Source organism: Aspergillus udagawae, assembly GCF_001078395.1.
Source record: "Aspergillus udagawae IFM 46973 DNA, scaffold_5, whole genome shotgun sequence".
NCBI lineage: Eukaryota > Fungi > Ascomycota > Eurotiomycetes > Eurotiales > Aspergillaceae > Aspergillus > Aspergillus udagawae.
In genome coordinates, this window is record NW_025091268.1 from 2688148 (window position 1) to 2715822 (window position 27675).

A 27675-nucleotide genomic window follows, 5' to 3' on the forward strand; every position below is an offset into this window, starting at 1 on the left:
CGACTTCGCCCGGACTTAGCATGATGAAAGTCCGTTGCAATAACTTGCTTCCATCGGGACCGTTCCTCTATCGTCTGTACTAGTTCTTGGGGAGAGATCCTCCCAGTGATCTCTCCCATTGGCTGTTTGTAACTCTGTATATTTACCTGATATCGACACCTCAGGCAAAAAGCTCTTGACCGCCTTAGCCCTCCTCCGTACGCTCTCCGCAATTGGGAAAATCTCAAAAGAAAGCCAAAGGGAAGAGACTGTTTTAATTATCATTCAATCACCGGTCAAACGATACTCATCATGCCACCTCGACTGTCAAGAAAACTGACGCAGCTTCCCATCCTCTTCCTGGGTCCTCAATCGCTCACTATCACTGGCAATGTGTCTGTACGATCTTTCGGCATAAAGTCGTTAAATCCACCTAAACCCTCTCGGTTCAATATCGGTCCTGAATTACCTGTGCTTAAATCGACGACCACAGCTGCTTTGGAACGCAAGGCGAATACCCTACCTCTTCGGACCGGTGCCATCGCTATCAAGAAAGGAATGACCGCTGTATACGATGCCGAAACTGGGAAGCGCATCGCTTGCACTGTTCTGCAGCTCGATCGAGTACAAGTCGTTTCACACAAGACAAGACAGACGCATGGCTATAACGCCGTTCAGGTCGGTGCCGGTTGGAAGCATTCCAGCAATTTGACGAAGTCACTCTTGGGCCATTTTTCGACCAACGGTGTCTCGCCAAAGAGACACGTTTACGAGTTCCGAGTCAAAGATGAGAGTGGCCTCTTACCTGTCGGCCAAATAATCAATGCAGACTGGTTTCAGGAAGGTCAGTATGTCGATGCCCGGTCCAACTCTAAGGGTAAAGGGTTCGCCGGTGTGATGAAGCGACACGGTTTTCACGGACAGGACCGCAGTCACGGTGTCAGTTTAACCCATCGGTCGCTTGGTTCAGCGGGGCCTAGTCAAGGTGGTGGTTCCAGAGTGTATCCTGGAAAGAAAATGGCGGGAAATATGGGTAATGAGCAAAATACTGTGCAGAACTTGAAGGTCCTTAAAGTCGACGCAGAGAACGGTATTGTCGTTGTCAACGGTATGTTTTCTGCTACCCAACGTTCAATACAGCATTGTTGAATGTTCGATATTGATCTTGTTGCAGGTTCCGTCAGCGGGCCCAAAGGATGCGTAGTCAGGATTCAGGATGCTATCAAAAAGCCCTGGCCAAATGTTGCGCCTGTATCCGAATCGACTGCATAGTCAACGAGGAGATATTGGAGTCTTGATCCCTTCAATGTACTATTACACTATCCTGTTTCTAGAGCGGCGTCTGTATATGATACATAAATGATATCCTGTTTGGCATTTCCTCCGAATCACTCGAACGGTCTCTCCACACGCTATAGCCTGTGGAGCTGACAGTCCGAAACCGAAAAACGCCTAATCCTATGCATGAAGATTACTCCGATGTACAAACCTTTAAAAATCATGTGTGCCAATGATCCTTGGTGGAGTTCTGTGTCTGAATGATGATTCAATTGCTTTGGCGAAAAGGGTCGCTGTCATGGTCAAGTAGCTGCACGACTCGACCGTCCTCCGTCTCTAAGCTCCAGTCTTCAGTGCGGAACTGTTCGGAGTACAATTGTTAGCTGGGTCTTGAAAATGGTGTATGAGGCAGAGTCACGCACAAAGCTCATGCGGTCCGGCCTAATGCTTCGGAACCGCATTTTTCCCTGACCCTTTGTCCCCTTCACCCAAAAGGAGATATCAATACGACCATGAAGCTGATTCATTTCCCCGCTAATCCACGGTATCTTTTGAGCAAAGTAGATTTCGTCTCCCAGGATTTCCCGTGCACGAGGTGATGTTCGAAGGGCATATAGCGTGCTGCTCACGACGCTCGACGACGACTTCTGGTAATTAAATATACCAAGCATTGCAGCTCCCACGACGACCACAAATATCGGCAGCGTCTTGATCCACCGACGCTTCTCATTATTGATAGAAGGAAGCTCTCGATCCGCCCGTCGCTCCATCAAAGGGCCCGAGTTGGCCTTGGGGGCGGGGATAAGACTGCGGTGAGGAGGCATATTGCGGCGATGAAAGAGGAAGGCTCGTGGGACGCCAATGCGCCTTTGCGCAGTATGAAGCGCCATTGTCATATCGGTTGTGAAGGAACTAACAGAGCCGAGAAAGGACAAGTAACAAGTAGGCAACTGTCATGCAGTGAGTGGTAGCCCAGGTAGCAGAATGTTTCGCACCAGAGACGACCTAAAAGGAAACAAAGTTGCCAAACAAGACAAACCAATGCCCCAGCATCCTAAGCCAGCACCTTTGTACGTCATGCTGGATCGTCCCCTCTGTTCCCAAAGAGCTGCCTCAACCTTCATGCTACGGTATCGGTCAATACAGCTAGACATCTGATTTATGGCTACTACAAGACTTCGCAAAGCGTTTCGCTACCCTGACGATTCAGGCGATGATGAACAGAGCCGGGAAGAGCTGGATGAAGAAGGTCTGTTCTGTGTCTTTTCATCATCGCATATACTGATAGAGGTTTGTAGAACAAGACCTCGTAATTAGACAATTACAGGCAGAGAATGACAAGCGGAATTCTGAGTATACTGTGAACACTCCTCTATCCTCGTTGACATTGTCAACGCAGAAATCAGAGCTAAACTTGACGATGCATATAGATCATCTTCTCGGTTATTCCCCTCTTGTCAGCAACAATATACGTCCCACCGATTATCACAAGCTCATCAACATTACCTGAACAACTTCTCTCCATTCTAAGTGTCACTTCTCTGTTGTTGACGGCCTATACTATGAAATATCATGCAATGGAGCCTCCAGACCCCAAAGGGAAAAGGCCAATGAAAAAGACAGACCCCATCATGTCTGTCCGAAAATATGCCATCCCTACTAACGTTGCATTGTGTGCATTGTTGGCGCTTGCGTCTATAATGGCCTTGCCGACTACCATCGTCACATATCTCATTCCGGCAGGTGAGTCTCCGGCCACTGTCTACTGACCGACATGTTCTGCCCTCAAGAGCGAGAGCTTATGCGCAACAGCAATACTCGCGACCATTTTGATAGCGCGGAAAGTAATGGTATCCGTCGACATCAGGCATCTTGAGAACCTCCGCTATGATTACAAGGGCGCCTAGGCTAATCTTGCGCGTATCGAACGACCTTAGGTTCACTTGTTCCTCTCTAGAATGTCTTGTTTCTGGCACTAACATATTCTATAAGTAATCAGCGACGATAGGCAGCATAGCATGCTTGGGGGTCAGAAACGTGCTCAAATCTCAACGATAGAGCTGGGCCTGAAAAGAACAGATATCCTTGCATATCACCTGCATACTGATTCCCAGACGCTGAGTAGATTAATCTTCTCTCATTGAATCGTACCACGAGTGGTTTATCACACTCGCGTCTGATCTGTGCTAAACTGCCTAATTGAGATGAAGTCAAACCAGATACGTTATGGTTCTCTCCCGTTTAAGACCCTCTTTTCGCTGTCTAGGGAGTGATGGTATCTGGCGGGGTAAGAATCGAGCCACTTAATTTCTCCAATGCGGGATCGACTGGCATGTCTCCATATTCCGTCGCCGGGGCGGATACTCGAGGAGAACCCTCTAACTGAATGCAATATTCAATCATAGCTTGTTGACGCTTTTCGTCTGCCTCTTTTTGATGCTTCTTCAGCCTTTCTATCTCATCGTCACCTGCCTTTTTTAACCACCTGAGATTCGACTGCCGGAAGTCGACCAGGCTTTCCACACTGCGAGGATCCGCTATTTTTCTTGTATCATGGCCGAGTAGTGTACAGGTTGGTTCGAATGGTTTCATCGAGGGATCTCGACGGCACGCTGCGCAACTGCAGATCTTTTGGCATTTAGGGCACATCCAACGATGCACTTCCATGGTTTCTTGTGGTTGGATATTGAAGGCTCTAAACAGACTACCGTAACAGTAGTTTTGGTTGCAATAGTCGCAAGAAGCGAGCTTCCATATTGGCTCAATATACTTGCAGATGTGGCAGCGACCACCCTCTTCGGATTCGTGGCTGAGGCGAGTCTTCCTCCGTTTTCGAGCAGGACTTTCTGGATCGCTCAAATTGTTCTCGATTTTACGCACTGGTTTGGTGATATCAACCCACGGTCGCCTTTTCAGTTCCTCTTGGCACATCTCAGCTAGCGTTTTCTTGCCGTAGCGAGCTAGCTCCTCAGTGAGAGGCCAAAATATCTGACCGCCCAGATTGCTCTTGTTGAGCCGACATATTTGGTCTCGCCAATTTTCATATTTCCCGGTCAGCTCACTCCAAGGAAATTGTTCTGCCCACTTTAATCTCGAGAGGCAAGCGCAGCTTCTGCCCATGACATAACATTCCATGCAGATATCGTAGGGGTCCTCGCCATCGACAGTCTGTCCATCCGCGCACCACGGGCAAGTCAAGAATCGATTAAAAATATTGCACCTGCAGTATGAACAGGTGATATTACTGTCAAAGGGAATGTATTCGACGTCCTTCTCTTCCGCTTTATCTTGTGCGAAGCTCTCAGATAGCAAAATCTGGGTATACAGTGCGAAAAGATGCTCAAAGTCTTTGAGCAACAGTTGCTGCTTGCTATCCATACTTTTCGCATCGACTTTCTCAAGGAGCTTTGAGTAATGCTCAAGCGAATAGAACACGATTGCCTTGTTCTTGTACTGCTCATCCCGGCAGACCATCCTAGCATGCGGAAGGGCTTCACTCAAGGCTAGGCTCAGAGTTTCCACAGTAGTTCGATTCCAAGCCACTTTCATCGTCCTTGTTCCGCGATTCCAGACCTGGTGCGCTGCCAGCGGGGGAATCAGAATAAAATCACCTGGTTTTTGTTCAACGATATACGTTCTGAATGGAGCGGCTTTCCAGGCATTTATCTGCGCAAAATGATCCTCGATATCGATGTCATGGCCCAGTGTCGACTGCCAGTATTCGGAGACGACTCGCCGATCCTTGCTCTCCGTCATGAACCAGATGGACGACCCTGGCATAGTTTTCATGCCATACTCGACTGAGCCATCTGATGCCTCAACCATTATATTCTGACCGAGACTTGCGCACATTTCGTAATGTGACGGGGTATAGGTGCCTTCATGACCGATGTAACACATGAGATTTTCAGCGCGCATGCTCGCCGGAAGGCAGCTCATGAGGTCACTAGGTTTTCCAACCTTCTTTCCGGGTTCCGCGTGTGTCTGATGCCCTTCAGTAGCTGCGACTGATTCTGCTCCTGGGCCTTGAAATGCTTCTGGATGTTTATTCAGGTAAAAAAGCGGCGGGGGAATGAGATTCTTCAAATGATCGTGCCATATCTGCGGACAATCGACATCTTTTAGATAGATCCGCTGTCGATCAGAGTCCTTGTAATTGAATGAATTCCATTGATTAGTTAAGAGTGGCATGTTCTTCAAGTAGTGGCCAATCGAGAGCGGAAGATTGCTCTTCGTGGTCAAATTTCGAGCAATCTCCTCTTTGAAATGCGAGTCTGAGATTAGACAGGAACTCATAGGTACGAGATAGCATCACTAAGCTTGTAGACTTACTCTTCGTTGAATGATGGCTCCTTAGCCATTTCTCAGAGAACACAGAGCGGTCCAGCCTCTCATGAAAACCTTCAATCACTAAAGGCTTTCCGCCTAGAATGACATGCAAGCGAACGAGTTTGTCGAAATTGTCCAGACCGTGTTCATCAATGGAGTTGCAATGAATTCTAATCACGTACTCAAAATTTGGGGTAGATTCCACGAGTGCAGCGACGTCCAGGTCAGGTGGAATTGGTTCAAATGCTGCACGGGGACGCTGGGCGGGCATTTTGCTTCGAAGACCGTATATCAAATGATAGCTACGAAAGAAAAGCCTGTCAAGGTCCAAAATTGCTTGATCTGCGGTGTCACTAATCTCGATGTGTTACTGAGAAAGCCAGCAGTCGGGCATTGTCTCAGCAAGGAAGACTTTCAAATGCTTCACAATCACTAAGGCAGCGCTGCCGGTCTGTTCATAAACCGAATAGATGTATGTGTGCAGCTATGTTCAGTTACCAAGCAGTCGTTCGATATCCGCTTGAATATGTAGAGCTGTAAAAGAGCGGGTTGTAGTCGCGCTGGCATGAGGTAATGATCAAACGCAGCCAGCTTCTTAGGACACAATTCGAGTTGTTGTTGTTCCTTTGGCAACGGTCTACAATGATTTTCGAAGCTTGCTTCGCTAGTCATAGTAGGGCAGCGCCCCAGACCCAGGTATTTATGGATGTCCCAACACCCTAGACTTCGGAATAGTCGATACTTCGCGTCCTCCTTGATGGTCAACCCTCCTCCTTGGGTTGATTAGTCCAGAACTTACTCCGTAGGTATGTGATCTACTAGTACCTGCATGCGCTATTCCTCTCTGGGGCAGGTGGATCAACTACAGGTGTGAAATCTGGCAGACACGTGAAATATTTTTGATTTCCATGCATCTTACCGGTACGACGGTTTGAACTTGGGGAGACCGAGAAGGAAGCCCAAACGGCCCTTCCGGATGTCATATTGCTATTAATTACGTTTACACTAATTGTGGGGAGACACATGGTAGTGCATCTGGTGCTTTTTAAATCACGGTACAGGAGTAATCTGACTGGTGATAACCAGCTTTGCGCAGCTCTAGCTGTTTCTTGATTATCCATGACTAACCCTTGTTTCGTGCAGTAGGAATCAGTCGGGCAGCTCTAGCTGGGCTGGATCTCGTTGAGGAACGATCTGTGGAGGCTTTCCCCGATCGCAGCTCATTATAAAATGAGGTTGCAGTCCTCTTACTTCCCTCCTGTTCGCCCTGTTCAGATTTGCAGACGTCATGGAACATGGAGTAGTCCCTTGAACGATAAGCGCTACCGCTTACTTCGAAATCGCAATTCCTTGACTGCCTCGTCGGGGGTAATTTCAGCAGGACGCCAATCAGCGTATACTGCCAAACCCAGATCAACAATCATCAAGGGGACAACATCTCTCATAAGTTACCGGCCACATTCTTCCCAGTCCCCATCCTCCACAGATCGCCCAGCAGCCACAACGGACAATAACCCGGCAACAGACTATATACCTCCCCAAAAAGGCTTCGTTGCTTCTCTTCCCAAATCATGGATTCCGTACGCTGAGTTGATACGCCTCGATAAACCCACTGGCACATACTACCTCTTCTTCCCGTGTATTTTCTCGACACTCCTCGCGGCACCTATGGCATCTGCCACACCTATGCAGATTCTTAGCACTACTGGTCTTTTTTTCACGGGTGCATTAATCATGAGAGGCGCCGGTTGTGCGATCAATGATTTATGGGACAGGAATCTGGACCCGTATGTCGAACGCACAAAATTCCGGCCCATTGCGCGCGGTGCCCTATCTCCTAAGAAGGCATTGATTTTCACCGGTTCCCAACTTCTAGCCGGACTAGCTGTCCTGCTACAATTTCCCAGCCAGTGTCTCTGGTATGGTATTCCCAGCCTCTTGTTGGTGACGACATATCCTCTCGCTAAGCGCGTCACTTATTACCCTCAGGCTGTTCTGGGTCTCACATTCTCATGGGGTGCTATCATGGGATTTCCAGCGCTGGGTGTCGATCTTCTTAGCAACCATGCTGCTTTAGAAGCCGCAGCAGCCTTGTATTCTAGCTGTGTTGCCTGGACAGTGCTGTACGATATGATCTACGCACATATGGACATCAAAGACGATGTCGCCGCGGGGATCAAGTCAATTGCCCTTCGACATGAGCATAACACTAAGACAGTTCTTTCTGGTCTGGCGGCAGTTCAAGTAGCGCTTCTCGCTACTGCAGGAGTAGCAGCAGGTGCTGGACCCATCTTCTTCGTTGGCACCTGCGGCAGCGCAGCCGTTTCCCTCGGTATCATGATTTGGAAGGTTCAATTGAAGAATGTCAAGAACTGCTGGTGGTGGTTCAAGAACGGATGTTTGCTGACTGGGGGCGGCATCACTTTGGGGATGATCTTTGAGTATATAGCTCAAACCACTGGCCTGTATACAAGCGGTAATGATGAACATTGAGAGGATAGCACTCACAAACATAGTACAGGATAAAGGTTACTTTCAACTTCCGCTGCGAATCTCTTTTATCGTAACACTATTGATACCAAGATGACGCTCTACTACGTTAACTATATCTTTCCAATCCATCATTGCACCATTACCAGTATCACCACAAGCAAGAGATTTTTCGATTGGGTGAAGTACAGATACCCAACCATCTTCATTGGTCCCACTCACCCCCCATTCGTCTGTTAAGATCTTGAGTTGGCTTTTAGTAACTGGGTGATTCCACATTGCGGTGTTCATGGCTATTGATAGTTAGAACAGAATTTGACTGTGATAAAAGATATATTAACGCATCTCACCTGGAGCAACGAACACTACAGGCTTTCTGTCTTTGAGACCACAGTCCACTTTCCCAGTGGTATCCCACGCTCTAATGACGGAAAGAAGCAGGTTATCCGCAATCCCCATTGTCATCTTCGCCATCGTGTTGGCCGATAGAGGGGCGACAACCAGTACGTGGGCCCATTTTCTAAGCTCAATATGCAAAATTGGCTCGCCACGAATCCAGGGGTCTTTCCACTCGTCTTCGTCTCGGTAAATAGCATCAACCCCGGGTAGCTGCTTTAGCGCATCGAGAAGAGGTTGCTCTGAGCTTTGACCTGAAAGAAATTTCTCCGCAGACTTGGTCACAATGATGCGAATACAGACATTTTTATGACGGCCAAGTGCTTCCGCGATATTTGGCAATTTTATCGCTGCCACACTCCCGCTTGCTGCTAAAAGAATGTGTATTTTCTTGTCTTTGAATTGTTCTTCAACTGAGGAAGTCCCAGTGCCTTCCATCGATCTTTTTCGACGTTCCACACAATGGCTACACTCGGACAGGAATCGTTATCATATGCGATGATGTCAGCCGTCGTGGATTTGAGTGATCAAGCAAGACTGCCAAAGCCCATCCAAGAATCTATCCGATAGAGTCAGCACCGTCCTTTATTAGATAGATCGGGACCATTCAAGGCTTGATGGCGATGTGATTCGGACAATTCTTTTTCATCCACAATCCCTAGTATCGATTCTGTGGGGTACATGTGTTTAATGGCGGGAACTGGGAGCCACGGGGACTAACGTCACATGATAAGGTTCGCCATTTGCCTTATTTCGGTAGTTCCTAGAGAGGTACGTCTATATACTGCAAGCATTTTATCAGTATCTGATAAATCTTTCTGGAGAGATCAGTCAGGTCAGTCTTGACAGAGGTATGATGTTTTCAAGGCAAGCTTTCGCGTCTGTAAGTCAAGCATATTTTACCTACCCCTCACAATTTGTTCGCCCATTATGAGCTCACTTTCGTCCATCCAGGCATTCCGACCTTTTTCTCGGTCACCACTTGTCTTGACTCCACGATTCACGGCTTTCCAACTGCCGCATGCCCTTCATGCCCGGTTTCTCTCGGAACAAACAAGATCGGCAATTGACAAAGCAATTGCGTCTGCACCTGTCGTTCTCTTCATGAAGGGTACTCCAGAGACACCACAATGTGGATTTTCTCGAGCTAGCATACAGATTCTGGGTTTGCAGGGAGTTGACCCGAAGAAATTTGTCGCATTTAACGTGTTGGAGGATCCCGAGCTGCGCCAGGGTACGTATAGTGACCCTTTTTCAGGAACAGCAGGTTGTTTGTATTTGCATAGTGAGTCTCAGTCTGGCTAAATTTCTCGGCCTTCGATAGGTATAAAGGAATACTCCGATTGGCCAACAATACCCCAATTATACCTTGACAAGGAGTTTATTGGAGGTTGCGATATTCTGATGTCTATGCATCAGAACGGAGAGCTCGCAAAGCTGCTTGAGGAGAAAGGGGTCCTAGTGGCAGCTGATTGACATGTGTGAGGTTTAATAAAGGACGGAGGATTTGTTTCCTCATTTGCTATTTCCTCTTCTTCACTGTAGAATTATCATGATTTCTAGTATGTTGTGCTGTACTAATATTCTCAAAAGGCCAGAACGTGGTTTTTACCTTTGTTCTACTCAATAACTCGAAGGCTATAAATTGTGCGCATCTAGTTGAAGCTATATTGGCACTGGCCCAATTGACGTACTACAGTAATCTCTAGTCTGAGTTGGCATTAAAGTCAAAGGAAGAGTCAGAACCTCACCTGTGAAGATGATTAGCTTACTACTAGAATCTGATTGACGACAGCCTTAACGACTACTCCATGATAATTTACAAGGAGATCATCAAGTCACTGTGCACCACGTTCCCTACCCAGACCCTTTTCTTCTGATCTAACCAGCTCTTCGACAATGCCCTTCTGTAGCTTGGCGCGTTGTCGCTCTTCATAAGCCTCACGGCTCTTGAGTATCCTATCAACAATCTCACCAGCATTCACATGCTGAAAAGGATGATCGCTTATCTGCCTAAATATGCCCATTCTTTTGGGAGCAGCGTAAGGGTCGTATGTCAGTGGAATGAAGGTTGTTGGCCCATGGTAAACAGCATCCGGGACACCGAATGGCATGGTTTTCAAATACGGCTGGCTAGGAGAGAAGGGCGCGGAGAAAATGACAGCATGAATATACTGGAAGAAAGCATCAGAGGCTGTATGAACCATCGATTGAGGGAAAGGAACATACTCGGCATTGAAGGACACAAAGCCCCCGCTCAAAAATGTTCATGATAGGATAGTTGAATCCCTTCCAGTGATTGATCACTTCATCATCATGAATGCCGGCAACGACGTAAGCCGGGGGATAATCTTCACCGAAGTCGTGAAGTCTCTTCTCGACTTGTTCCGAGTCATACCACCCTCGTTGGCGGCCTTCCAACTCCTCAAGCTCTAGAACCTTTCGAAGAAACTCGATGTGACCCGACGAGAAAAGATCGAAGCCGCCATCCACATAGACTACCCGCTGACCTGGCTTGATTGTTTTGCCATTCACCAGAGTTTCGAATGTACCAGCTTCCTCAACCGTGTCGCTAACCTTCGCCGGTTTCGAACCGGTCCAAGTCCAAACATGAGGACCTGGGCGCAAACCACTCTCATCTGTTGCATAGTCCCGAATCCTTTGCATTAGCTCCACGCCGGATTGTTTCCTTTCTTCCTGATTGCCGGATCCCTCTACTCCCGCAAGGGTGTCTTTAAGGCTCTTTATGTAGTGCCCTTTAGTGCATAGGAGCATACGGCCGACAAGATCGGTGGTGGAAATGCCAGGAGTTCTCTTCACGACCCGAAAGCGCCCAGCTGCCTTGACAAATCGATAGCAATCTTCTCCGTTGCTGTCAGATGTGATATCATCGCCATGAACTACATATTTGCACCCATAGTGTGACACCCATGACAGAGAAGTCACGTAAGGTGCTCGTGGAATACAACGAGTGGCCCAACGGCATGCTTCCACGGCAGCTACCCTAAAGCACGCAGTAGGCGGTACCCGTTATCAGCAATCTAAGTTGACCTGCCGAGTCTCGTAGAAAAAGACTAACCGTTCCTCTAATGTCATTACCGTCGGGCCCTTGTTCTCAAGAATTGCTTCGTCCGAGTGTACCCCAACATAAAGTTCATTACCCAGTCTACGGGCTTGAAGCATAGCACCGGCGTGTCCTACATCAATCCAGTCACCCTTAATTAGGGAATCCTATGACTTGAGAGCAGAGGAGAATGACTTCTCACCATGATGGCTAAAGTCAAAACACCCATCTACCCAGATACGATCTTCCCGTATAGGTACATCATCCTGAGGATCCACAGGCCATTGTCCTGGAGCAGGGACTAATTCTTCAGGCGACACACTCATTGTTTGGAGAGGCGCTTGTTGGCAATTGGCAAATAAATCCTTGCTGTAATTTAGACGAGCGCGTCGATTTTGGTGCGGAAATGTTCTGGTATCAAGATTGGCGAACTCGAAGGTTGATGCGACAAAGGCGAGTTGATCAAGCCAGAAATTACAAAATCAAAAAGGAGGTGGGGTTGGGTGGGGTGTTATCTGTCACATCTGAGATGTAGGGTACCTGTTAGTCTATTTACTCTGTACCAGACCGTCTCAGCAGTCTACTTAGCATATATGAGAGATACTCCGTATTTGAGAAGCTCTGTCAGATGAGTGTATAGAAAGGTACTAGTCGTTGGTCGCCTTATATCACTGTTATCTTAGACATTGACTTGTGTAATGTCATGGGATTTCGCTAATCCGCAGCATCAATACTATACCTATGCATGAGCTACGAGATTGACAGCACCGTTATAAGGTAGGCATATGGAGACTGGGGAGCCAAAATAGTTATTCCAATTTACCGCGTAGATCGATATAAGTGACGGATAAACAGTTGCCCGGCCAAGATCAACTATGGTTCTCCTGGCACCTTGATGAGCATGCCAGTGTTCCGCCATGATGTCCAGATCCTGGGACGCTCAGAAGTAGATTGACTTGGAATGCGCGTTTGGTAGATTGGTTATCCCTAGGTACCATTATTATTATGATTGGCCTCCGTGGGTTGGCTAGCCCGTTCCTGGCTCGGAGCCAGCCCAGGATCAACTAGGGGCCGGGCTCCATGCATTCATTATTGTTCGCGCAGGGGACTTAGATACTCCGTATTCCGTACATAGATCTCCAAATTATTAGAGCAACATCGGACGAGACATATCCGCAACTCGTAAACCAACATTTTTCTTATCTTTTCCAACTGCTGCGCACAAACGAGTCGTCACCAGCTATCTCTCTATGAGAGCGGGCTTCTGCCTGCTTCACTTACTGTTGGAGCTGCTCTTTGTCCAGCGCCCAGTTCAAGCATGATATCATCAACATTTACCCCTAGCCTTTCTCGCAGAGACACAAACAAATCAAGTGTTGGACATGAAGGTGTAGGAGGGGGTGGGCCCCCTCCTTTAACAAGTGGGGGAGGATCATTCGGTCCTCAGAGCGCTGGAGCTATCTATCAGCATATTCACGACATGGCTACCAAAAGGATATCCACTCTGGATTACCTTAGGAAAGCGTGAGTTCAATCCAAAAAGCGGCGCTCCTTCATCAATCCAGCCACTGATAAAGCTACAGCCATGAAGGTCGTATATATTGGTTCAACACAGTACACTTCTCTCGGGCTGACATCAGCCGAATCCCCTATTTCGAGCCTCGAAAACTATCCCGTCGCGCCATTAATTATCTTCTTCTCGGATTATCACTTCCACCAATTTTGGACGTCAATTCATCACCGTCCGAATACTTACGGGCCTTAAACGCGCTTTTGATTGAATTTGAGGCATTTCAGCAAGTCCACCCACCGGATGGAAGTTCATCATCAACTCTGGCAAGAGCGCGCATTCCGCAAATGTTCAAAAGAGCGGCACACGCTGGAACCAAGGGCAGGAGGGCTAGCTCTGCAACGGAAATTGGTCTTCCCATGCAATCTAGCGACCCATCTGACTTGAAGTCCATGACGGGGAACATCAACTCGTCTACAACAGCGGCTGCCGCTGTTGTTTCGTTCCCCGCCAGTGAAGCCTCCGAACTTCTCCCGGGGGAGGAATATTCTTATCTTTTAACGCCGTCTTTACCATTTGAGCCGGATTATTTCGAAACCTTCGCCACTCTTTGTGACGTATTGATTGACTGCTATACCAGGCTCACCGCTTTGGTCTCCACTCCGTCTGTATGCACAGTTGCTTTGGGCGAGATGTTCTCAAAGGCAGACGCAAAGCTTCGGAAGATAATGGTCACAGGTGTCGTTCGAGAGTTCGAGGATGCAAGCAGAACCAGCGCCAAGAATGAAATAGCTGGTGTCAGTCGTGTTGTCTTGGGCGGTCTTCTTGGCTGATTCAAATCTCAATGTCGCCGTTGTAGAAGTCACAAAACTGGTGCATGGCATTTGCTCCGAATGGGCCTCTCGATCGAAGAGCGCGGATGCTCCTGAGGTGCGTAATACATTTGGTGCCAAGTAGATTTATGAATTGATCCTTCCAAGGAAAGGACAAGATCTATTCTATTCTAGAGTAATGAGACACGATTTATTGCTTCCACATATTTCACTTAGCACATGCAGAACCTGTAAACATAAGAGACTAGAATAATATCGAGAGGAGATAAATCAACAAGCATGGGTTGGTATCTATTTTGAAGCCACGAACATCGTAGGAATTGGGGCATCAAAGCCGTCGAGTATGATCAAGCCCAGTGTAAAGAGTATGCATGCGCCAAAAGTGAGACCAAAAGCAGATGAAACTGAACAGAACGCCGGCTCAAATGGCATGCATCGACGACAAATATAAAACATCGTAAGAAAACGCCAGTAAATGCAACCGCTTAATGAATATAATGGTGACGAGTTCAACAAGAAATGGGCATCTCAGGACTGTAACTTCTTGTTCTCGAACTCACGTTGCTCACCGAAAACCCTTCGGCTCATTTCAAGAACAGTTTCGAAACCCTCTCTGCCTCTCTTGGCATTTTGGCTGAACCTCTCGATACTAGCCTCCTCTACCTTGTTCTTGATTTTCTGCCAGCCGCCGCAAAGGGCAGTGATTTTAGCCTCTTGACTGAAATCCGTGATCGACTCTGGTTTTGATGACGAAGGCTGGTAGATAACCGTCTCCCTCACGTTCAAGACATTAGACCACGTGAGATTTGTTGAGCACATAGTGACCTTCTTTGCACGAGGATCAACATATGAGATTTCGTATACATGAGAAGTAGCGCTTCCCCCGAACAGTGAGAGAACCCATTGCGGTACTGATTGATCACATGTGATGAGGCGTTCCGTACGCAACTGATGGGGACGTTCAGGTTAGCCATTTCGTCCGAGATGTATAGAATGATAATATTGAGAGGAAAACCCACAATGCCAGTCTTCGGATCTACCGTCCGAGATATTGTGTCTACCGCCACAACATGGGTCGACTTGTCATTCCAAGGGCAATATTTGCGCCAGTTCGCCGTCGTAACCTCGTCCCAAGAATAATCGAAGGTGCACGTCGAGGAGAAGACCTTCATGACGGGGAAAGCTTGGAAGACAGTGATAGAAGCAGAGATCGCTAAGCAACCGAGTCGCTTGCTAAAGAGCACGATCGAAACTGCAGAAACGTCGTGTAGATCGAATCGGACTAGCAGTCGAAATGGATTCAAAATGGATTCAAACAAGCCGAGGACTCAAGAATATCGACAAGATAGCGTATAAAAGGGCAAAGGTCTATGTGATCATGAAGAGAGTCTACAACAAGTAATGGGGGCCATAGAACAAGAGGCAAATATTCAACTACAGATGAGTAAGAAAGCCTTCAAGAAATGATGAAACTGGATGGCGATCATAGGCTGTCGTGCAATGATGGAACGCGGGAGAAGAAAATTTTAACATATCAGACCCGCGAACAACCCGGGGAAAAGGCGGACTCGGGCAGGAATCGGAATTTCTCGGCTGTCAAAATGCGACAGCATCATAAACTACCTTAATGTTCCTCTTACTATCTACCTATCTATAAGAAATGAACATATGGTTCAAAGTCATAAGAATCATAACAAGCGATTGATCGAAGAGCCATATGGAAGGGGTCCTGTACGATGCTACAATAATGATAATGGCTTATCAGGTACTCCGAGGGATGTCCTGCTACTTGTCACGACATCCTTTGTCTTCGTATTTTGCTCGCTGAACCCAAACATTTATCATTTCTAAATGTTGCTATCATAGTCTATTACTATTGTTGTCAACTCATCTTAAGCCACAGGGGAAAGAGGTTCATTAACTCGCCACAGCCATAGCTGCTTCCCAACTCGGAAGATAAAGTCGGTGTGAAATTGTGCATAATCCCGATTCCCATTGCTAGAAGGATCCTAGGCATATAAAAAGGTATTCTAGGCCCTTCTAGGTCTCAACCCCTCGACATTGAAAGCATCTCAAAAGACCGGACAACATACCCGCCACTAATAATAATTGCTCCTTGTGCTGTTCGAATATCAGTTTTGCATCATGGTAGAACTCAGGAAGCGGAAAGCGCCCTCGCAAACCCCCGTCACAGGAAAAAAGAGCAAAAGGATACAAGACCCGAATCAGGAGAACAGTCCAACCTTGGTACAGTTAGGCAAGGAAGATGAGCGCGATACGCATGTCTCATACAAGAAACCTCCAAGTGTTGGTGACACTATCAACTTGGATAACTTTGGTGGCGAGATAGAACTCAATGATGGGGCGAAAACTACCCTCAAAAATCTCGTCGACGCAAGCAAATCAGGGATTGTTTTGTTCACGTACCCAAGAGCGTCCACTCCTGGCTGTGAGTTGATCTCCCCCACATTTCTTCCTTGCACGTCCCGAGGGTAGTACTCCGCGGATTTTCGGGGAAGAGCGGTTGCATCCCTCCTCTCGTTAGCGGTATTACGCTATAGTTCGTGGCTGCTCCCGCAACGGATGAAACAATCTCAGGAGTCGAAAGAATGCTCATCGCTTGTTAGGCACAAAGCAAGCTTGCTTGTTTCGCGATAAGTATGATTATATAACGTCGAATGGCCTATCGATATATGGGCTTTCGGCGGACTCCATCAAAGCGAACAGCTCGTTCAAAGCTAAGCAGAGCCTGCCCTATGCTCTACTATGTGATACGGCATCTACTCTCATCTCGGCTCTTGGCTTTAAGAAGGCCCCTAGAGGTACGACAAGGGGGGTTTTCGCTGTTGATAAGCAAGGAAAGGTCCTACTTCTGCAACCTGGTGGGCCAGATGCAACTGTGGATGCTGTACAGCAAATGATCTCAGCTCGCAACGAAGAGATACAGGGACAGATCAAAGAGTGATTGGAAGTTCATGAGGGAAGTCGGCTTTAAATGTCAGACGTTTTTTGGCATGTTTCAGCTCTGGGGGGCCGTGTAATATCAATGATTCCGAGATCACTTTTCATACCTCATGCCATGCTTCATGCGTCGACAATCTTTGCAATGAAAGAGCAACTTAATCCACCTACAAAAATGAAAGGAGAGCTTATGGTTACAACTACTGGTTGTTCTAGCTCAGTATAGCCAGTCTTCAATGGATATTATCTTTTGATAAGTAGATGAATAACCTATAAGTTATTAATTTCGGTCAATGTAAATTTCGGTCACTGTTCTTACTTTTGTCACCATATATCTGCAGGTGTGGCACGGAGTTGCTTGAGATGAAATTCAATATCTCTAGCTGTCACTTTGGGGTTCCATATATCCTATCTAAGACCCAGCAAAATTCCTTCTGTTACACCAAACCTGACTTGAAACACCACATATCAGGTTAGCTCGAGAGGGTCTGGTCAAAACGCTAATCTTTACATTTAGATATCAGGCAGGGAAGCTCCTGTGCATGTTGTATGGGTCCGTTCTTACCGATTGCCAGCGAATGTTCGGGTATCAGGAGGCACGGTGTCGGAAAAACATAATGTCCGTTCACAGTTCGTCCATCCAAGTGCAGCCATCTTGATTCCGTCCCTTCGTAAAGCAAGTGAATACACATGTTGTGAGACTGAGAACCTCGGCAGGTCAGGACTCAAGTAAGCAATGGGTCATTGTACTGGTCTTCATCATGGCCAGTGAGACAATGGGGGCATTGTGATGCTGACACGCAAACTGGATAGGATCTCCAAGCACATCATGGCTCGCGACGTTCTCAAAGCCGCCAAGTCCGCATCGAATGCGGTAGCCGTCCATAAGGTAGGCAGTTTTACTAATACCGATGGTGGTACTTTCCATTTCTAACTTTTGATAACCAGAAATACACCGTTCAATCTACCGGGATATGGGAACGTCTTCGCCGTCTTCTTGCTGTCGATCCCAATCGCTCTACCGGAGTACCTCTTAACTCGCAATATCGACTTCCGACTCCTGGTGCTCTCCCACCGCAATCTTATGATGACCCCGTCACTGTCCCAGCAGGAGACATTGCCGACAACCCTTACTGGAAGCGCGACGTTCGGAGAAACTACCCCAGACTTAGCGTAGTCAACCAGGCAGATGCTGTTGGCCTTCTTACAGTCGGCAGCCGGGCGGTGCCTAAGGATGATGTTCTGCAGATCGGGCAGGCAGGAGAGCAGCAGTTGGTTGAGGTTAAACAACAAGGAGAAGAGCGTGGCCTCGCTGCCATATTTGAGAAGGACAAGAGGGGCATCCAAGGCGTCCTGGGCGCCGGTGGTCTGCCGCCAATTCCTTGTAATCTGAACGCTTCCGCGGCCAAGTACCAGCTTGGCCAAGGTCAAGGCTATCCTGCTGTGTATGTCTTTATCTCCGCACTTTGCTGCCCCAGCTTACATTTGAATCTAGGTATCCTTGCCGGACGTTCGTCTAAGTATTCTTTAACTGCGCATCCGAATTGAATTGTTATCCTCTTTCTGTCCTGGGACGTAGACCATCTATTAGCGAAAAGTATTCAAACCCGGGGTGAGCCTGATGGAGCAGGCTGATGGCAATGTCAGCCGCTATGTCAACCTTTTTCTGATAATGTAGAGCCAGTCTTCCATCCTAGCTAGCCACATGTGCATTGAGTATTTCGCTGGATAGTTTCCGTTACCATGTATCGGAGTGAGTTTATATGCTCTGGGTATCCTCTTATATTCTCTCTATTCGCCTTATGTTAATCACTCATGTGGAAAGCAATGCCACCATGTCGTATAGGTAGAGTGGGAAGCAGAATATCGAATATCATTTACCAAGGGTAGATATAGTGCAGGTACGGCATCATGATCCTAAGAAACTTTCCATGTCCTCTGATAATCCAAATTTTCTAAGAGAGAAATCAAGTGTCTCAAAATAAGCTTCTTCATGCGATACCTAAAATGACTACGATTGAAACCTGGTCCCTGCAAAATTTTAGACATTGGTAGACATTGGCATGAGCAAGCAATAGAATCCTATGTCTGGCTTAATTCAAATTCAGGTTTTAATTCACAAAATAATAATTTCCCTGACCATAAACCAAAAGTCGCTCCTAATCAAAAGGATTTGTACGAGTACCCCACCAGGTAAGGAACAGGCTAAGCCCAACTGTCTCAAACACTCTGCTGACAGCACCAACAGCAACAGTATCGAGGGGTCGCTTTTCAGTGAAGATTTGACTGATGAACTAGAAACAGAATGCAAGGTCAGTATATCACATGAAAGTTGGAGTAAGAGAATCGGAATACTCACACTTGGCCCGGAACTGGCCATGAAAATCAAACTTCCCAAATAAGCAGCTCCCTTATAGCTCAGTGTTCCAGTAGCATTGATCAGGGCTGCAACACCGTAAGTCTGCACAGCGCTTCCAACCAGAGAGCTACCCCAAGCCGCCGCTGCTCCAGCAGCCTCCTTGGACTTGATGAATTCCTCCTTGGAATTGGCGGCCTGTGCCCGATGATAAGTATCACCAAAGACAGGAGCGAGAATACCCAGTGAAGCCGTATGGGTGAAGATAGTACCCATGGCAATCGCCGAGGGTTTCACGGGAGGGAGATCTGGCCGATTATAAGTTATTATAATGATCAGTGAGACCACATGGCAGAGAGACGAGGGCACACTTACAGTGGAGAGTGGTCATTTTTGAATGTGGAAATATCGCAGTGTAACAATGATTCTGTATGTTGTGAGATCTCAACAAAATTGTTGTCCGTTGAATGGGGGAGATTCGTTATTTGAACACTACTGAACCAAGGTCACATGGGGTTGCCATCATACAGTAGGTACTTGGCAGGCTATGCAGTGACGTCGTCATGATCTAAAGACAAGGATACGCCGACAAGCTGTAGTGTGAAGATCCCGATATGGGGGATCGAGTCATGTTGCGGACCAATCAGTCGAGGCCGCTCAGATAATAAAGTCGATTTTACCAACGGTTTAAGGTAGGAGGCTGGAAGCAAGATCCCTTGATGTGGGGAAGGCAGTGGCCATGACGTCAAGCAGTAGACACATACATGATGGTCTCTCAATAGGTACCTTCATACTAGCCATGCTTGGGCGGTGGAGTTAAAGGATCTTAATAGCAGGTAGGCCTCGATCAAGCAAGCGAACACTAATCTCTCTCTATTCCACTACAGAGCGTGGTCGATCCAACATCAACAGTCATGAGTTGCATTCGCTGAGCCGCTTTACTCTGCCAAACCCTTCCACCCTCCTATGAAGTTGCAAGGAAAAATCATTTTCCTTCATTCCAGGCAGGATATTAGCAAGAATTACGGCTTGTATTTTCCGCTTTCCGACCAAAGACCTAAAGTAGAATTGTAATTTACATGTCCTCTGGTCTCTCTATGGTCCCCATTTGAGGACAAGAAAGAAGGCACGAAGAAGATTGAGGACAAGAAAAACATTATATCCTCAGCCATGGCCTCTATCTAAGATTAGATACCTATGAAGCTTTGAAGGCCGCTAGAGCCTAGATGAATGGAAGATCTACATCGTTAATTTCTCCGTCGCTACCTAATTCTCTCCTCATTTTGGAGAAATGCCCAATCAGAGTTATCAAAGAACATGGATTTTTTCCACCTTTTTCTTCTGGTCTTTTCTGAACATACCTTACTTCCTGGTACATACCTTAATTTTTTCAACTCTTTTTCCCTATTGGTCATTATATTTTTTGATGCTCTAGCGTCAGTGGCTGACTGAGGCTTTTCACACATCAATTAAATTTAACATTCTATCGATAGACATTTGTTAACCTCATAAGAAACGTTTCGTGGATGCAAAATTTCTCCCGATGGAAGGAACTATTTCTGCCAGCCCCTCATCATCCGATCTGGTGGCAACCTTTGATGTCAGCGAATACTTGGTCCCTGTCAGGGAGCTAAAATCGGCTGGAAATACGTTAGTCTCGTTTGATGGTCTCCTAGAAGAGCCTCTGATCCTCAAAGAAGACCTTAAAGAGGGTTGTGGTGGTCAATTATGGCCAGCGGGGATTGTCCTGGCTAAGTACTTGCTGCGGCAACACCGCAATAATCTCTCCAACAAGACGATGTCTGTACACTGCCATTTTTCTTTCTATAAAGTTCTCAACAACCCCTCCTTCTGAGATTGTACTAATGCGTTGTTACCTAGAGTTGAACTAGGAGCTGGCGGAGGCCTTGTGGGCCTCGCGGTTGCACGAGGGTGCAATGTTGGTCCTTTTCCCGTCTACGTCACAGACCAAGAACCAATGTTACACTTGATGAAAACGAACATTGAGCTGAACAATCTCTCAACTGCTGTGACGGCGACAGTGTTAAATTGGGGAGAGCGTCTCCCAGACTGTATACCTACCCATCCTGCAATCATACTCGCTGCGGACTGCGTCTATTTCGAGCCGGCGTTTCCCCTTCTCATTTCAACCTTGCAAGATCTGCTGGGGCCCGAATCAGTTTGCTACTTCTGTTTCAAGAGGCGTAGGCGAGCAGATCTCCGTTTCATGAAAGCAGCTAAGAGGGTCTTTGATGTCAAGGAGGTTCGTGACGACCCTGAAGCGGATATATACAGAAGGGAGAACATCTTTCTCTATTCACTCCGGTTGAAATCTAGACCGGAGAACGGCAGTCTCAGAGCAATAGAGGGATGAGCAAGCGCTAAAGAGGCAAATCAGATTATCATATACCGATATGTAGCTAGACGAACGAAATACGCTAATCTACCAGGCTTCTGCCGTTCCAAAGAAATTCATGTAATTTGAGACACTCAGTCATCGAATATGGACGGTAGGTGATTGCAATCTCACAGCTTGAGCATATCGGCACCAGTTTTGGCGGTGCCCTCCTGGTCTCTGGCACCATAAACATCAGTGAGGTGGCCCTCTCTACCAATCACCTTGACACCGCCCTTCTTCAAGGTTGAGACGATTTGTTGATTTTCAGCTGCTCTCCCTGATTGTTGTTTTGCAGGGTCTGAGCCAGTCTTTCTTTGCTTCTTCTGCCTCCTCCTTAGCTTGGACTTCTCATCGCGCGTCATTTCATCTTTAGCGACAGATTCTCCATTCTTGAGTGTTACTTCTCCAGCAACCTTGCCGTTATCACCCGGAGCGTATATTTCCTGAGGAGCAAGGGCAGCTGACCCGCCAACTGCGCTGCTAGCTGCAGGCTGCGCATCCTCCATCATAATGGTAGCAACATCCGTGATCACGTTGATATTTGCTAGAGGAGCTTTCGGTCTGTAATGCCAGTTCGACAGCGTATCCAGCCGGTCGCTTATTTCTTTCCAAAGGTTTGAAATCTCAGTATGTTCTCGTAGAAGTTTATGATTCTTCGGGTCCACATAGTTTGGATCAGTAGCCCTGAGATGATCAGTCTCAAAGAGCTCGGCCAGGCTCTGTTGAGGTTTGGTGTCTTCCAGCTCAAATCTCCCTTTCTTTGTAGCCTGCCCTTCCGAGATCCCAGGACGACGGCGTATTACTTCATCAAACTCCTTCGCCAGTATTCGACGCTTGACCAGCTCCTCAATGTCGCCAGAAAGTTCCGTCGTGACGACTGGTACCGGCTTTCCAACCCTCTCGAAATCCAAATCTTCTTCGATCAAGGAATTCATAGGTCTTTCAGGACCTCGAGCTTCACCAGCAAGCATCCAATCTTTCTTCGCGACATTAGCGGCCTCTAAGCGACGGATCTCGTCGGCAATCCGCGCGCGTTGTTTCTCATGAGCCGAATGCTGATGTTTAGAACCCCCTAGCTCATTATCGGAAGAATCGTTTCCATCCAGCGACCCATCGTCCTCAAGTAAGTCGCGCCTAACATCGGCAATCGCGCGATCGATGTCAGTTTCCACAGGAGCCCCATGAGGTTGTGTTTTCGGAAGAGGGCGCGTTTTCATCGAAGTCGCCTTCCGTGGGGGAGGCTCAAAAAAATCCGAGTACTTGATATCACTGGTGTTCATCCAATTAGTGGTATCCGCACTGATTGAATATGAATCGTCATCCTCCGAATCGAGGTCATTTTCGACGGCGACGTTATCGAAAGTCGGCCCTTCCTCGTCGCTACTGCTCTCACTTCCGTCCTCGAAAGAACTCTTCGATCTCTGTGCTGTTGGTCGTGCGGCTTGGGGAGGCACAGAAGAACCACCAGCTAAGGGGTTGACGTGCCAGTCTATCTCCTCTTCATCGCTCCCCAACTCGTCATCTATTCCGCCCTTTGCATCCTGCCTCTCGAGAAAGCCAGACAGCTTGTTGAATTCGTCAATGGAGAAAAAGCCGTCGTTGAGTCCGAACGGGTCTTGTACATAGGTATCGCGGCTATTGTGGTTATCGTTCTCAGACTCTTCCACATCAGTCCTGCTATCTTCGTCTGAATGGCCCTTGACCATGCTCCGTGACTCTGGTTCGGATTCTATATCTTCCATATCATCATCAGAAGCAGAGTCGCGGTCTGAACGATCAGCGGCCGATTCTGAAGAAATCGACATTCCACTAAATTCGGAGACATCTTCAAAGTTCGCCTCTCGTGACTGAACGGGCGACGCTCTTGCGTCCAAAACAGCTGGTTCGACATGCTGAGCAACCAGAGCGGAATCTTGCTCGATTTCCTCTTTGGCAGAGTCTAGTATTCTTGTGGCCTGTTCCCAAATTTGATCGGAAGTAAATCCTTGCACAAAGAGCTCCTTCAACTGTAATACATGATGCAGAGATTCTTGCTCATAATCCGGTCGCTTGCGCTTCCGCATAACGCGCTGACGAGCAAGCTGTGCATTGCTGACAGACAGGGCAAGGGAATCCAGAAAGTGCTTTGCACAATCAACTGTATTCGCATGCAGCGAAGTTGTCGGGCTAAGAAAAACCCACGGTGTAGATAACGCTGACTCGATAGGCATGTTATACCCGTTGCAAGTCGATCTGGATGCTGGGGATTGGATTATCGCCTCAGATTGGTTTTGTATTACCGTTTGGTTCATTGCAGAAATGCCTCTGAGAGCATCGGCCCGCGTTGGTGTTTGAGCAGAAAAGGTGAATTTATTATAGAGAGCGAAGAAAAAAGAGAAAAAATATGAAGAAAAAAGGAATAGTTGGAAAAAGAGGGATATGGTACTTTTAAAAAGACGGAAAAATGAAAAATGAAAATTAGAAAAACCTCTGCCAAGCTTCCCGCTCCACCTAAGCCTGGCTGTGTTATTGGTATCTTAACTAGCGCGGCCCCCTAAGGCGGATAATAATACTAGTACTCAATACTACAGAGCACGTCTCTAATAATATTAATGCTGGGGCGCTGGCGTACCTTAATGCTGAAGCTTAACCAAATTGCTGCTACCAGCCTGCTGTTTATTGAAGATTGTCAAAAGACACAAGTTCACAATGTCTTCAGGCCTAAGGTAACGTACTGACCCAATTATTTACTTCCGAGGCGGGCGACAAGAAAGATTATTATCAGACTCATGATTTACTCCGGATTATTCTCCGTTCGACAAGGGTAAAAGTAATTAAAAGACTAATTTCGAAATCTTATTCACCTCACCCTATAGAAGGTAAAGCACCACTACAGAACAACCAGTGCAGCCTCAGTGTGCAAATATGGCCTTTCAAGAATTTGTTCATGGCAGGATAACTGAGATGTTTCCCACAATCCGGACACCCTGGCGCCTCAAAAAGTTCCACAGTTCCACTGCTCTCTGAGCCAGTCCAGCAAAACATTTCTGATCGCGAACTCTGATGAAGTCAAGCAATAAGCAGACCTTATCACATTCTATGGATGTGATGTCTCGCTGACGATTGTCTGGCTCTCAGAGAACTTTCTGAGAGAACTTTCTGCCGGGTTATCAACTACAGTTCTCCTCAAGCAAGGTGCTCATGATGGTCTAGATCATCACATATGCCAGCCCTTCGTTGCTTGATAACGTCACGTCAAGGAGACTGTCGAGGTTCATCTGCACAGGAACTTCTACTGTCACCACCTAGGCCAGCTCGAAGTAATGATTGCGATGTGGGTTTTGTACATGCGTGGCTGTATCTCTAAGATGTTTCGTGGCTCTCAATTCCTAGGTTCTTGTGTTGCTTGAAAACGTCATCTTGACGCTGTGATCTTGCGGCGTACATGACCGTGTGCGCCGGATTTGCATACTATAACTTGACTTTATTTTTCTAAATTCTATTCTCGCGCATTAACTTGTTCAGAAAGCTACATTTTCCTTGAGATACGCGAGTTATCAATTTGAGATCGTCAAAAATTGCTACTGGATCAACACCATGCAAGAGTACACGGAAAAGCGAGCAAGCGGTGCTGAATCACAATTTCAGCCTGGTGAGTCCGCATCTTTGAATCAAATTTTGATGATGCTCATCAATACTGCAGGTCACCAGATCCCAATCCAGCATCAGAAAAAGCCTGGGTTACAGGCGGAACTGGATGACCCCAAGCCTGCGTCGACCCGCATACCGACCGACGACTATGGATACCAGACGTATAAGGCAGCTGGGAAACTCGCTGGGAAGAGAGCTATAATTACGGGTGGCGACTCTGGGATCGGTCGCGCTGTTGCCATACTGTTTGCAATGGAAGGGGCATCTAGCCTAATCGTATACTTGCCCGAGGAAGAGAGAGATGCTCAAGAAACAAGGAGAAGAGTGCAGGAAGCTGGAAAAGAATGTCACTGCTTGGCAGTAGATCTCCGGAAAAGGGAGAACTGCCAGAAAGTGATCGAGGTCGCCCTTCAGTGTTTAGGAGGAATTGACATTCTGGTGAACAACGCTGCGTTCCAGAACATGGTCCAAGACATCAGCGAGCTAGATGAGTATGCTATGATTCCCCAACATAGTCTTTTGGAGGCGCCCCTCCCTTCCCAAGAAAACAGAAAAAGGGAAGGAAGAAAATACAAGAGGACAGAGACCTGTCGACATGATATCTCGTATCATTGACCGTCTTATTAGGGCCCAATGGCATCGCACCTTTGACACAAACATCCATCCTTACTTTTATCTGTCGAAATACACTCTACCACATATGCGATCTGGCTCGACAATCATCAACTGTGCATCCGTTAACCATTATATTGGCCGAGGTGACCTCCTTGACTATACATCTACGAAGGGCGCAATCGTTGCGTTCACTAGAGGATTGTCCAACCAACAAATTGGGAAAGGAATTCGAGTCAACTGTGTGTGCCCTGGTCCAAGTAAGTTTCGAGCCGGATAATTGCGACGGTTCTCTCTAAGATGGTTTCTAGTTTGGACTCCCTTGATCCCATCCACCATGGATTCCTCTGCAATGGAACAATTCAGCTCCGTGCCCATGGGTCGCCCGGGCCAGCCTAGCGAGGTTGCAACATGCTTTGTTTTCCTTGCAAGTCATGACAGTAGCTACATTTCGGGGCAAAGCCTGCACCCCAATGGCGGGGTCATGGTCAACGGCTAAGCGTTGCCTCGAGAAGCAATCTCAGCCTCACAAAAAAGACGAACAGCTACCTGAATGCTAGGTCACCAGACCACTTGAACCATTTCATTCTGTGGTTGGTGACACGTTTATCAGAAAGAGAGATAGCAAATGATAAGCCCATATTATCTGTTAAATTGAGCGAAATCTGAACACCGAAGACATATCGTCAGAAGAACACTTTGGCTCGTTGCATGCACTAGTATGTCTCCTAGGTACGTAAGTATACAATACCGTAGTTACTATTTTCAAGATTTAATGATATCCACCATTCCTGGAGTACAATATTAACGGCGGTACCACATGCGTGTTATTCTTGTGTGTCTCATCTTCTTCTGGAGCTGGAATATTCCATACATCAATGCCTCGGATGTGGGTGGACCTATATTCCGTCAGCATAGCTCTCACATCAGGATAATCTCAAAGTACGAGTCTAGAGGGAGATTTGACGAACATCCAGGGACATAAACATCGACAGGAACAATCCTATCACATCCTCGTACGACTGAGTAGCTGTAATGATAGTAGCCGCCACCATTTGCACAACTTCCCATGCTGATGACCCAGCGTGGATCAGGCATCTGATCGTAAACTTGTCGAAGGGCTGGTGCCATTTTGTTGGTCAATGTACCAGCCACGATCATCACATCCGACTGGCGAGGTGAAGCTCTAAAAATAATTCCTAGGCGATCTTGGTCGTATCTAGGTGTCGACAGATGCATCATCTCAACAGCACAACAGGCGAGACCGAAGGTCATCGGCCACAAGGAGCTCTGGCGGGCCCAGTTGGCGACTTGGTCAAGTGTGGTACTACAAACGACAATGTTAGTACAAACGGACGCTCGCTATGCATGTACGTAAAAGATGCAGGGCACGAACAGAACATATTGCATTGCACCCTCTTTCTTTTCCTGGCTCGGCAAGGGCACCTCCTTCCGCACCTTTCCAGATGCAGTCAAAGGCTGACCGGACTGCGCCTGACGCTCGAGTGCCGTCGCTGAGTTGACTGGAGAGGTGGACAGCAATGCAAGCTGTTGACCTCTGGAGAGGGATGGAACTGTGACTGATCGCGCTATATCAAATGAGCCGACGAATGCCAGGAGACAGAAAAATAGACGTACCGCGGAGAGCGCCCAGAGCGGCGCGCCTAGACGTAGAGAGCATACTGGAATAATACTTCTGTCTTGTCTGAGGCGCCTATTAATCAGATAAAGAAGTAGTTGGTGACTAGAGGGGAACAAAACCTCTGTTGCTCAAAGGCCCCTGCAAGCTTAGTGGCAATGAAATGGCTGAGGTACGAGTAGCGTGTGTTCCGTTCCGGC

At 47.3% G+C, this 27675-nt stretch overlaps 16 protein-coding genes across 16 annotated transcripts; 8 read left to right on the forward strand and 8 right to left on the reverse strand.

The window, feature by feature from the left end:
- Positions 1 to 291: 291 nt before the first annotated feature.
- Positions 292 to 1251, forward strand: Aud_007753 (mitochondrial 54S ribosomal protein uL3m; the record flags this gene model as incomplete). Its single annotated transcript, XM_043292641.1, has 2 exons — positions 292 to 1087; positions 1154 to 1251. 2 exons carry the CDS (start codon positions 292 to 294, stop codon positions 1249 to 1251), a joined length of 894 nt encoding a protein of 297 aa, XP_043148576.1.
- A 274-nt stretch (positions 1252 to 1525) lies between these two features.
- On the reverse strand, positions 1526 to 2147 carry Aud_007754 (cytochrome c oxidase assembly factor 1 family protein; the record flags this gene model as incomplete). Its single annotated transcript, XM_043292642.1, has 2 exons — positions 1526 to 1618; positions 1680 to 2147. 2 exons carry the CDS (start codon positions 2145 to 2147, stop codon positions 1526 to 1528), a joined length of 561 nt encoding a protein of 186 aa, XP_043148577.1.
- Positions 2148 to 3519: 1372 nt separating this feature from the next.
- Aud_007755 (putative JmjC domain protein) lies at positions 3520 to 5857 on the reverse strand (the record flags this gene model as incomplete). Its single annotated transcript, XM_043292643.1, has 2 exons — positions 3520 to 5516; positions 5590 to 5857. The coding sequence occupies 2 exons, from the start codon at positions 5855 to 5857 to the stop codon at positions 3520 to 3522; spliced, it is 2265 nt and encodes a 754-aa protein (XP_043148578.1).
- A 959-nt stretch (positions 5858 to 6816) lies between these two features.
- Positions 6817 to 8079, forward strand: Aud_007756 (putative para-hydroxybenzoate-polyprenyltransferase Coq2; the record flags this gene model as incomplete). Its single annotated transcript, XM_043292644.1, has 1 exon — positions 6817 to 8079. One exon carries the CDS (start codon positions 6817 to 6819, stop codon positions 8077 to 8079), a length of 1263 nt encoding a protein of 420 aa, XP_043148579.1.
- A 42-nt stretch (positions 8080 to 8121) lies between these two features.
- Positions 8122 to 8910, reverse strand: Aud_007757 (putative flavoprotein; the record flags this gene model as incomplete). Its single annotated transcript, XM_043292645.1, has 2 exons — positions 8122 to 8369; positions 8427 to 8910. 2 exons carry the CDS (start codon positions 8908 to 8910, stop codon positions 8122 to 8124), a joined length of 732 nt encoding a protein of 243 aa, XP_043148580.1.
- Positions 8911 to 9325: 415 nt separating this feature from the next.
- Positions 9326 to 9948, forward strand: Aud_007758 (monothiol glutaredoxin GRX5; the record flags this gene model as incomplete). Its single annotated transcript, XM_043292646.1, has 3 exons — positions 9326 to 9355; positions 9427 to 9706; positions 9797 to 9948. The coding sequence occupies 3 exons, from the start codon at positions 9326 to 9328 to the stop codon at positions 9946 to 9948; spliced, it is 462 nt and encodes a 153-aa protein (XP_043148581.1).
- A 362-nt stretch (positions 9949 to 10310) lies between these two features.
- Aud_007759 (ethanolamine-phosphate cytidylyltransferase) lies at positions 10311 to 11862 on the reverse strand (the record flags this gene model as incomplete). The annotated part of the gene is made up of 4 exons (XM_043292647.1): positions 10311 to 10646; positions 10702 to 11476; positions 11552 to 11669; positions 11739 to 11862. The coding sequence occupies 4 exons, from the start codon at positions 11860 to 11862 to the stop codon at positions 10311 to 10313; spliced, it is 1353 nt and encodes a 450-aa protein (XP_043148582.1).
- A 1154-nt stretch (positions 11863 to 13016) lies between these two features.
- Positions 13017 to 13879, forward strand: Aud_007760 (uncharacterized protein; the record flags this gene model as incomplete). The annotated part of the gene is made up of 2 exons (XM_043292648.1): positions 13017 to 13060; positions 13120 to 13879. The coding sequence occupies 2 exons, from the start codon at positions 13017 to 13019 to the stop codon at positions 13877 to 13879; spliced, it is 804 nt and encodes a 267-aa protein (XP_043148583.1).
- Positions 13880 to 14407: 528 nt separating this feature from the next.
- Aud_007761 (putative mitochondrial protein sorting (Msf1)) lies at positions 14408 to 15051 on the reverse strand (the record flags this gene model as incomplete). Its single annotated transcript, XM_043292649.1, has 2 exons — positions 14408 to 14827; positions 14899 to 15051. The coding sequence occupies 2 exons, from the start codon at positions 15049 to 15051 to the stop codon at positions 14408 to 14410; spliced, it is 573 nt and encodes a 190-aa protein (XP_043148584.1).
- A 973-nt stretch (positions 15052 to 16024) lies between these two features.
- On the forward strand, positions 16025 to 16844 carry Aud_007762 (thioredoxin peroxidase DOT5; the record flags this gene model as incomplete). Its single annotated transcript, XM_043292650.1, has 2 exons — positions 16025 to 16328; positions 16507 to 16844. The coding sequence occupies 2 exons, from the start codon at positions 16025 to 16027 to the stop codon at positions 16842 to 16844; spliced, it is 642 nt and encodes a 213-aa protein (XP_043148585.1).
- Positions 16845 to 17669: 825 nt separating this feature from the next.
- Aud_007763 (putative NADH-ubiquinone oxidoreductase 21 kDa subunit) lies at positions 17670 to 18360 on the forward strand (the record flags this gene model as incomplete). Its single annotated transcript, XM_043292651.1, has 3 exons — positions 17670 to 17729; positions 17789 to 18285; positions 18336 to 18360. 3 exons carry the CDS (start codon positions 17670 to 17672, stop codon positions 18358 to 18360), a joined length of 582 nt encoding a protein of 193 aa, XP_043148586.1.
- Positions 18361 to 18999: 639 nt separating this feature from the next.
- Aud_007764 (DUF1761 domain-containing protein) lies at positions 19000 to 19587 on the reverse strand (the record flags this gene model as incomplete). The annotated part of the gene is made up of 3 exons (XM_043292652.1): positions 19000 to 19134; positions 19200 to 19504; positions 19572 to 19587. 3 exons carry the CDS (start codon positions 19585 to 19587, stop codon positions 19000 to 19002), a joined length of 456 nt encoding a protein of 151 aa, XP_043148587.1.
- Positions 19588 to 20739: 1152 nt separating this feature from the next.
- Positions 20740 to 21570, forward strand: Aud_007765 (protein N-lysine methyltransferase family protein; the record flags this gene model as incomplete). The annotated part of the gene is made up of 2 exons (XM_043292653.1): positions 20740 to 20996; positions 21078 to 21570. The coding sequence occupies 2 exons, from the start codon at positions 20740 to 20742 to the stop codon at positions 21568 to 21570; spliced, it is 750 nt and encodes a 249-aa protein (XP_043148588.1).
- A 152-nt stretch (positions 21571 to 21722) lies between these two features.
- Positions 21723 to 23885, reverse strand: Aud_007766 (rRNA-processing protein MPP10; the record flags this gene model as incomplete). Its single annotated transcript, XM_043292654.1, has 1 exon — positions 21723 to 23885. One exon carries the CDS (start codon positions 23883 to 23885, stop codon positions 21723 to 21725), a length of 2163 nt encoding a protein of 720 aa, XP_043148589.1.
- Positions 23886 to 25170: 1285 nt separating this feature from the next.
- Positions 25171 to 26335, forward strand: Aud_007767 (oxidoreductase, short-chain dehydrogenase/reductase family; the record flags this gene model as incomplete). Its single annotated transcript, XM_043292655.1, has 4 exons — positions 25171 to 25225; positions 25277 to 25715; positions 25852 to 26096; positions 26148 to 26335. 4 exons carry the CDS (start codon positions 25171 to 25173, stop codon positions 26333 to 26335), a joined length of 927 nt encoding a protein of 308 aa, XP_043148590.1.
- Positions 26336 to 26640: 305 nt separating this feature from the next.
- On the reverse strand, positions 26641 to 27517 carry Aud_007768 (NuoB/complex I 20 kDa subunit family protein; the record flags this gene model as incomplete). Its single annotated transcript, XM_043292656.1, has 4 exons — positions 26641 to 26735; positions 26808 to 27163; positions 27233 to 27425; positions 27475 to 27517. The coding sequence occupies 4 exons, from the start codon at positions 27515 to 27517 to the stop codon at positions 26641 to 26643; spliced, it is 687 nt and encodes a 228-aa protein (XP_043148591.1).
- Between the last annotated feature and the right edge of the window lie 158 nt (positions 27518 to 27675).